The 9,013-nt window shown below is 35.4% G+C and overlaps 2 protein-coding genes across 3 annotated transcripts; both read right to left on the reverse strand.

The window, feature by feature from the left end:
• Nucleotides 1–1,464: 1,464 nt before the first annotated feature.
• On the reverse strand, nucleotides 1,465–4,783 carry LOC132175911 (eukaryotic translation initiation factor 3 subunit B). Its single transcript, XM_059588002.2, has 3 exons — nucleotides 4,357–4,783; nucleotides 3,730–3,876; nucleotides 1,465–1,622 (listed from the first exon to the last, which is right to left on the reverse strand). Exons 1-3 carry the CDS (start codon nucleotides 4,690–4,692, stop codon nucleotides 1,500–1,502), a joined length of 606 nt encoding a protein of 201 aa, XP_059443985.2. The 5' UTR covers nucleotides 4,693–4,783; the 3' UTR covers nucleotides 1,465–1,499.
• Nucleotides 4,784–5,655: 872 nt separating this feature from the next.
• On the reverse strand, nucleotides 5,656–8,443 carry LOC132175023 (Vacuolar protein sorting 55 (VPS55) family protein). 2 transcript variants are annotated; one of them, XM_059586821.2, is made up of 5 exons: nucleotides 8,261–8,443; nucleotides 7,061–7,212; nucleotides 6,887–6,926; nucleotides 6,025–6,109; nucleotides 5,656–5,926 (listed from the first exon to the last, which is right to left on the reverse strand). In XM_059586821.2, the coding sequence occupies exons 2-5, from the start codon at nucleotides 7,160–7,162 to the stop codon at nucleotides 5,734–5,736; spliced, it is 420 nt and encodes a 139-aa protein (XP_059442804.1). In that variant the 5' UTR covers nucleotides 7,163–7,212; nucleotides 8,261–8,443; the 3' UTR covers nucleotides 5,656–5,733. The 2 variants fall into 2 exon arrangements, with proteins under 2 accessions (XP_059442804.1, XP_059442802.1); XM_059586819.2 differs by having other exon boundaries at nucleotides 7,061–7,197; nucleotides 8,261–8,442.
• Nucleotides 8,444–9,013: the final 570 nt, after the last annotated feature.

The raw sequence follows: 9,013 nt of genomic DNA on the forward strand, positions 1-9,013 counted from the left end.
TATTAGGAGAGGAAAAGTAATAATTGCTAAGGGTATGGTTGATGATGGTTTTTGAGAAGTGTTTATGCTTTAGATTTGATGTGATATAAAAGTTTTTAGTATTTTTTGGTGGGGTCACATTTAAGAAGTGTTTTGTGTTCTGAATTGTTTGTTAATAGTTTTGAAAAAAAAAAAAATAGAGAAATATTTGAGCCGGTACTAAACGAGGCCTAAATAGTGTAAGCAGGTCAATATTAAGTTGCCTTTAGTTGATTTGAGTAGAAATCTTGTGTAGTTTTGGAACTCCATATCCAATTAAAAGTGTTATACACACAATACAACATTTTTTCATGAATGTTCGTTCTCATAAGCTAGTTAAACTATGTGGTAACAACTCCTTGTTTCTTGATATGTATTGCTTTGTGTTTCTTCTCAGATTCAAGGATGTGATGAGAATGATTCAAATCATGTGGTTTTGATAGTGAATTGTGTGTATATTTTTGTTCATGATAGATTAGAGACGGAGCTATGAATTGGTGAAGCCCTTTGGTATTCTGTAGAGAATGTGGGGGTGATTACACATTAGGACTTGGTAGGAGAGAGTGTTGCGTATTGAGTAGGGATTTGTGGTTCTTTTTAATTTGAATGGACCATCCAAGTTTTTTTTATAATAATATGTTGTGAGCAACCTTAGAATGTTGAATTATCTAGGTGTTAATGATAATATGTTCTGTACCAGCTGTTAGCAAGATATTTTCAGTTTATTTAAACCCCGTACCCTGTTCCCCGTAACCATTCCGAGCATGTTAGCATATCCAATGGCTTAGCCATATTTTTATCTAAAAAAAAGCCACTTTATTTATTTTAGTTACCGATTGATTATCAATTCTCTCTACATTATTTAAATCTTTTTTTCTTTTCTTTTTTTTTTAAAGATTTTTTTTTTCAATGGTCATTTTCTAACTGTCATATTTTTCTAAAACATTTGCAACCATGAGATGGGATGTTTTCATGGGAATGCAATTAATTGTGTTTTGCATGTTTTAGTTCTCTGTAAGATGGCAAGTTTTACATCACCTGCAAGAGTACATTATTCTGAAAATGCACAACCATATGCTCTTAAGAGCTGCCAAGATTACCAAAAGTCACAAAACAGCAATGGGAAATATGTGCTCATTTTTTAATTACATTTTTCGCTAATGTAAACTGAAAAAAAAGAAAAAAAAAAAAAAAAGAAAAAAAAAAAGGGTTACAAACTGCCTTGTAGAAGCACAATAAAGACTAAAGAATACGAAGGCAATAATGGCACACCAAACAGTTCATGAAATTTTCCACAAAACTTGAAACATTACATGGTACTTAACTTTGAAAGGACTATGTCCTCAAGAGGTAGTTCAATCGGCAATGAACCACACCTCATGAAGTAGAGGTTGCTAGTTCGAATTCTCCTTCCCTTTACTTTGTGTGGACATGTAAAAAAAAAAAAAAAGATTGAAAGGACTCAAAACTCATATTCGCCCCTAATTGAGCAATTCCTCTTTAATGGTCGGTACTTCCTTAATGTCAACTGACTTAATCTCATCTTCCTCTTCATTTGCTTCTCCATCTCTCAAGACTTTCTGATCCCATTGTTGCGAATTTTCCTTCAATAAAATTGATTACATAAGATAGTATTGTACCAGAATCTGTCCCAATGTTTCCATCAGAAAAGCCTATATGCTAAAAGAAAGAAAATCTATTAAGCAAGAAACCGACAATATTCCATGTAGACTTAAAAAAACCTTTCCAGCGCTATCATCACAAGAGCACTTGCAAACATACCAGTAAATTCATTCACTAAGCTCCTCCGAGCAAAAATGTTTTCTTATGCATATGGTTCCACCAAAAGAAAGGCAACTTGCAACCCTTTACTAAATCAAATTGTTGGGTGGTCTTGGGCTTCTTTCAACCCCAAAAGTTAGCTTAAGAGGTGAGACTTTCCCTCACACTATAAAACTGACCACCAGACCCTTCTACAACCGATGTGGGATAACCCCAACAATCTCTCCCTCACACATCGAGCCCTGAGTCAGAACAGCGACAAACCGTTTCTCCCGTGGACTATTGGGCAGAGACTTGTTGGTAAACTTGGGCTCTAATACCAGTGTTGGGTGGTCTTGGGCCTATCTCAACCCCAAAAGGTAGCTCAAGAGGTGAGGTTTTTTCTCACACTTATATAAAGTGATCACCAGCCCCTTCCACAACCGATGTGGGATAACCCCAACAATCTCTCTCTCACACATCGGGCCCTGAGTCGAAGCAACGAGAACCCGTTTCTCCTGTGGACTGTTAGGCAGAGACTTGTTGGTAAACTTGGGCTCTGATACTAATGTTGAGTGGTCTTGGGCCTCTCTCAACCCTAAAAGCTAGCTCAAGAGGTGAGGTTTTCCCTCACACTTATAAACTGACCACCAGCCCCTTCCACAACCGATGTGGGATAACCTCAACAATCTCTCCCTCACACATCGGGTCCTAAGTCGGAGCAGCGATAACCCGTTTCTCTCGTGGACTGTTAGGCAGAGACTTGTTGATAAACTTGGGCTCTGATATGAGTGTTGGGTGATCTTGGACCTATCTCAACCCCAAAAGCTAGCTCAAGATGTGAGACTTTCCCTCACACTTATATAAAGTGACCACCAGCCCCTTCTACAACCGATGTGGGATAACCCCAACACAAATCGATACAGACATAAACACAAAGCGCCCACACACTCATACCAGCAAATTTTTGTGTTATATCAAGTTTCAAACCCAAACATAAAAATATTAACATATAAAATACCAGCAAAAGGAAACCAACAGAAAGAAGTGCTGAACTAAAACGAAGAACAGCAAAAAAATATAATGACCAATTTCTTGCTTGAAGCATATAAGACCCAATTGCAACACCATGCAAGAATGAGATTGAATGTAGAAGCTAACTCATTTTCTTTTCTACATAAGTTGCAACATAAAAGAACCAATACTATGTTTTAGACCAGACAAAAATGTCTTCATAATTTGCTTAATCTAAACAAACTAGAATTAATCCCTGGCAAAAATAAATCTTAAAACTTCATCTTCTACACTATAATCCCCTACATGATTGTCAAAGTGAAAATTCTAAACATCTCACTAAATCAAACTGAATTTCTGTATTTGAATGATAAAAATGCAAAATCAGTGCCCATGCCTAGTGTCATGGTGCTACTGTGATAACGATTGTGTGCTACCATTTTAGGAACCATGAAAATCATTCAGAAGTGGAAGAACACAATATATAGAGCAGCGAGGTTGTGCTTACGTAATCCATGCATTGTGATGAGTTGTACCTTGGGCATTTAAAATTTGAGACATTGAAATACATCTATGGCACAGCTGTGTAGTGAGATTGTTCTAGAAAACTTTTAATTGGCAAGTAGTACTTTCCCACAGTTGATGGCTGGGTTGCAAATGGTTTCAAACGACAGTGAGAAGTCAAGGGAGAACAGTTTGTTGGCCCAAAGAGCTGTGTTTTTCACCCATAAGCTTTGTCAACGAAATCGTGCCTTATCATGTGAAGAAGTAGGATACATCTCAGTGATTATCGAAATTATATGGTCTCCACACTATATAAATTAGAAGCCTTGAAGTGGCCAAGATTCATGTAATAGATCAAATTATAACATAACATATTTGCTTGCTCAAATTGAAAAGAAAAGAGGTGGTTTAATATCAAGTTGAGACAATTACGCTGTCAAAGTAGGGTGCAGTCTCCGAAGGAGTCCTCGCATCAGGAGTGTCCATAACCCTGTCGAATGCTTCGTATAAATAGGCTGACAATGTGTGCTCCTCGTCCATCTTCTGACCATTTATGTTCTTCTGAGCATTCTCAGCTTCCTAAGATGAAATGCCAGCAATAAAAATTAGACACCATATATGCATAATGATTTCTACAAAATTAGAATTTAAGAAACTTAATTCAAAAAAAAAAAAGAAAAAGAAGAAAAGAAAAACAGAACAAACTTCACAACTAGATATCAAAAACAAGCCTGGTGGGCTTCCATTTTTTTTTTTTTTTGCTAAAGAACTCTTGATTTTTTGCAGATACAAAATTCATTGCTACATAAGATGTTGCTTCAAATTTACATTTCGTTTCCACACAGAAAAACCTATAACTAGAGTAGAGTTCAATCTCAGAGGACCCATTCTGATACCATGATAAATTTCTACTTATCTTATGCTAAATAGTAAATTTAATTATTCAACCATCTAACAAACAGATTCAGAAATACAGGGTCCAAAGAAAAAAAATCACAAAATAATTTATATTAAAAAAAAAAATTGAGAGAAAAAGAGAAATTAAAGAAAACCCAGTACCTTGCGAGTGTTATAGTCGATGAAGCAATAACCTAAGCTCTCCTGGGTTCGCGGATTGAGGGGCATCGAGAACCCATCTTTCTTAATCACACCGTACTTGCCACAGTTCATCTGAACCCAAGATTCAAGCTTTTCCACTCCGCCAGCTCCGACAACTGGAAGATTGCCCACCACAACAACGTTGTTGAAGAAACTGGTTTCGAGCAGCCAATCGTAGTTATACTCTTCATCGTTCGGTGTGCCATCGTTGTCAGGATGTGGGTATCCGGAGTCTAAGCTGAGTGACGCAAGGTCGTGGCCGAGTTGCTTGGCTTCTTTGGCTTCTATGCTTTCCATGGAGTCGGGTTTGAATTGTTTCTTTGTACTATGATTGCTTACATGCCAAGTTACAGCCGCGTCTGTTCGATCTCGAATGTAATAGCCTTCTTGTGTTCTTTGAAAGAAGATATTGCCGCTTAAGAAAAGGGTGTTTTTTCTTTGTGTTTTTTTTTTTTTTTTTTAAGGATTTTTGCTAAATATTTCTTTCTTTTTAAATCATCTAGGTTGATGTAGTATGGAGATTAGAATGGATCAAATTTGATAGTGTAGGATGATTTTAAGATAAAAGTTTAAAAACCCATTAAGGCTCATAGCTCTGTGGAGTGAAAGTTTTGAAATTTGCTTAAAATGATACCAATCAATTTAAATTTTGTATTAATTCGATAAATATATCAAAAAAATTAATAATTAATCAGTGATAATATATAATGTAATATGGTTCATAGTAACGGTTTAATAACAATGATAATAGCGGTAGCGAGAGTGGTCGCCACAAAGTGACGATAATAGTTTGAAAAGAAATCAACATTGAAAGTTTTAAAATCATAACTTTTAAGTAAAATCTCTTCTTAAAATGACTCATCAAAAGGTAAGATTCTTGATGGGTTTGGGTTTTAGATTTTAGTGTCTAAACTTGACCATGTTGCATAAATTAATTGTTAAAGTAAATACTTAATACAAATGAGACTTAGCCTCACGATTTTTATAAATGCATCAATTTAGCCTTCACCTCCATTTAGAATCAGCATTGAGATTAGCCATTACAAGAACCACCCAACTATGAATTCAATCTATTCTTTTAGCATGGATATCGAGAAAGAAACTAAAAGATAGTTCATCATCATTTCAGCCAAAATTTTTGGAAAAAGAAGGGACACAGCCTACGTGCTTTAATGATAAAAACAGAGTCTCTCTGCAACAAAATGTTTTAAAACACTTCTATTGAAAATCACTCTAAATCGACTAAGGCAAAGCTCAACAATCATGAAACAAAAATCCTCTTATACGGAAGCAGAGACTGTTTACACAAATAGAGCAAGGCACCTGGAGAGCCATATCTCAAAGCACACTGTAATCATCTTCACTATTCATCCTAATGTAACACATTATGGCTAAAACAAATATGAAAAATGATGAGAACTCCATTGCCAGGGCCCCCCAACTAATAACACCGGCATGCTTTAATATGGCTGGTATGGCAAGGCTTCCAATAGTTGAAGCTCCAGTCAAGAACTTAGTCGCATTCACCCAGCTGTTTCATCATTTCATAGGAAGCAATTATAAGTTGAATGATATTTGAATAATTCACCAAAAAGTCTTCTTTCCGGTTAGTTTTAAGAAAGGACATACTTGTTGTCAGATTCAGAAAACAGAGATGAACTATCAGATCCGGCAAAGAACAGCAAAGGCATGGGAAGAAGCACATACATCGATACTGCAAAGAAGTGCCAACATTACTGTCGGTGCAAATTTTCAAAAGAATAAATGAACAGGACCAACATTAATATAGAAGAAAACTCAAGCTCACCCCATTACACCGTTAGCAACATTTATCCAATTGAAGAATCAAAATGAAAAAAAAAAAAAAACAAAGCCTTACACACTCACAAGTTTCGATCATATCAACGTGTGCAGCAAAGGAAAATTACCAAACTGATTAATGAAACCAAGGAAAAAGAATATTACCACGCATACGCAAGTTGCAAGCAACAACGACAGGCATGCATACTCTTCTGCTTGCTCGCAAACAGTATTGTTTGTATATAATATAGTATCTTATTCAAGATTAGAAAGTATAAACCTAGGATTAAGTATTTTGAGTTGAATTTGACCACCTCTGACAAAGTATTTTGTATCCAATGTTTATAGATTCCTGCAGTTGCACCTAGTCATGTAGGGTGGGACCATTCTGGTAAACAGACAACCTAAATCCTTGTGCTAAACTGTATAGTTCAGGGGAAAGTATATTACGACTCTTTTTCGACTAATTTCTAGGATTCTACAAAACATGATCAACATTACCTATTTGGGTTTTAGCATGTCAGCCCTTAACAGAACTTGATAAGTCACAGCTCTCATACACACACACAAACCTACCCATACTTGAACGTGAAAATTTATCAAGAGCACCAGAGTGGCACCACCAGTACACACAGTCCCTTGGTAACTAATCCAATGCTAAAACCCAAGACCAAAAACTTCAGTCACTTACCCGTTACCATCGGCCACCAATTGTTGTACAAAGCACATGCCTGCAGCATCAGACGTAATAAGTAAGAAAATAGTAAATTGACTTTTGTCACAATAACTTTTTTTCTTTTTCTTTTTTTCGCTTCAGTTTATATTAATAATTCAAAAATGATCAAAAGGAAAGAGCACCACTGACCAAAATTTGCAATACAATCCCTCCAGAGACCAAAATTGCCAAGAGAGCAAGTTTTCCAGTATGCAAGCATGAACGCACATAACCTGGTATGTCTGCCATCATCAAACTTGTCTGCCTCACCTCATAGAGGAAAACAACTGAAACAGAACATGCTATTAAAGCAGAAATTTAAGAAGCAGATCCATCATATATTATGTCATACCACAATGATTGCAAATTTGAGCAAGCCATTTATTTACCAGATTTCCAATCTATTTGCTTCTTAAGAACAAGTTCATGTGATGTTTCAGGTCAAATACTTAGCAATGTGGGTGTAACCAAGAGAACAGATTTTAGTTGCATTAGTTTGACACACATAACATATCCATACAATACATTTTTTTCCTGAAAATCAATTCCAAAGGTTTTTAATTGCATATCACAGTGTTCACAAAAAAGAAATGAACTAGGGACTCAAGACCAAGCAGCCATACAATTTGCAAGTAAACACCATATAATAATTAAAAAGCTTAATTTGAGTTAGCTGTTTTGCGTACCTAGTATTAGCAATTACTACATGAATATTCTGTAAGATCGGTGTTCCTTACAAATGCATCTTTTTGAGGAAAAAAGAAAAAGAAAAAGCATGAACTATATTGCACAAACTGCAATATCCAATGATGTCAGCAAGTGAATTGATAGCATAATACATACTATAATTTCTGATTTAAATACATGACATTAAAATTCAACATGGCCTCATGAAATGTACGCAAAATAAAAAAGGTTGTTCTTTTATATTGAAACAATATAGATTTACACATAATAGATAAGTAGCTAAAAGATGAACCATAGGAACAATACATTTCCTTTAGATTTACACAATTCTAGAAATCAAGATACACTTGAAACCAAAAAAAAAAAGCCCCGTTGAAAATTCCATTAATTTCGATTTGTAGAGCAAAATCATCATAAGCAGAAGTTGTTCTTCGTTTCTCTTTTCTTTTTCCCCCCTGTTTTCTTCTCTACAATTCCAGCGTAAACATTGCAATTCCGATTAACTCCATAATTGAAAACCGTAAAAACCACTTTCAACACTAAAATTTAGGTGGAAATTAAACCCAATAATCACAATCTCCCCCTCATCTCATCCACAAAAATATATAAACAGAACAAATCGAAAAACACCAAAGTGAAAACTTTTGGGGAATGCGAGCTTACCAAAATCGGATTCACAGAGTGTTTTCCAACACGTTTACACTGAAACGCGATTTTTCGATTTGGGTTTCTCTGTCTGAAGTTCTAAGCCATGGCCGTGGAATCTACCAGACAGTGTGAGCGCCTTTTATGGGTAGAGCTACCAAAAAAATAAAAACACACAGGGCCAAGAAGAGGTGTACAGCTAGAATTTGGATGTAGTGTTGTGAACGGTAGAGGTGAGGTCCATCATGCTCAAAGGATCCCCGCTGGGGCCCAAATTGACGTGGCGGTGCGACTGGATAGATAACTACTTTTAGGTGATTGTAGAGTGTTCGTTCAAAAAAAATAAATTTAAATAAGGATAGAAATTTCCTCAAAATGAAGAAAATATTTTTTAATTTATGTAAAATAATGTTAAATGTCTATAAATATTTAAAAATATTTAAAATGTACATTAAATTTTTAATTTCATTAATAGCAGCTTATTAATTTAGACTAAATTTAATATGTCTTTTAAATATTTATAAATATTTTGCACTATTTTTATGGTCCTAGTTGTTGGGCTAAGGTCGTGAATAATGCTTTTAGCTTTCGGGTCCAGAAGAGAATGGTTTGAGTGGGAGTATTTTGCTCATACTTAGGAAATGGTTTCCTCTACTCTCGGAAAAAGTCTACGTTTGTAGATATATTCTATAATCTAAAGATCGGGCTGAGATAGCAGATGTTTGACGTCATAGATTTATTTTTTATTGTAAGATCTGTTATGTTTTCGAT

Source organism: Corylus avellana, chromosome 3 (genome assembly GCF_965113065.1).
Source record: "Corylus avellana chromosome 3, dhCorAvel1.hap1.2, whole genome shotgun sequence".
NCBI classification, from domain to species: Eukaryota; Viridiplantae; Streptophyta; class Magnoliopsida; order Fagales; family Betulaceae; genus Corylus; species Corylus avellana.

Excerpts from the sequence above, each read along its gene's own strand:
- LOC132175023 (XM_059586821.2), bottom strand. The coding sequence starts at position 7,162 with ATGATGGCAGACATACCAGGTTATGTGCGTTCATGCTTGCATACTGGA. Across the intron at positions 6,110-6,886 it reads TTGGTGGCCGATGGTAACGG|TATCGATGTATGTGCTTCTT; the intron begins GTAAGTGACTGA and ends ACTTCTTTGCAG. Across the intron at positions 5,927-6,024 it reads TTTTCTGAATCTGACAACAA|CTGGGTGAATGCGACTAAGT; the intron begins GTATGTCCTTTC and ends ATGATGAAACAG.
- LOC132175911 (XM_059588002.2), bottom strand. The coding sequence starts at position 4,692 with ATGGAAAGCATAGAAGCCAAAGAAGCCAAGCAACTCGGCCACGACCTT. Across the intron at positions 3,877-4,356 it reads TCGACTATAACACTCGCAAG|GAAGCTGAGAATGCTCAGAA; the intron begins GTACTGGGTTTT and ends ATTTCATCTTAG. Across the intron at positions 1,623-3,729 it reads CTGCACCCTACTTTGACAGC|GAAAATTCGCAACAATGGGA; the intron begins GTAATTGTCTCA and ends ATTTTATTGAAG.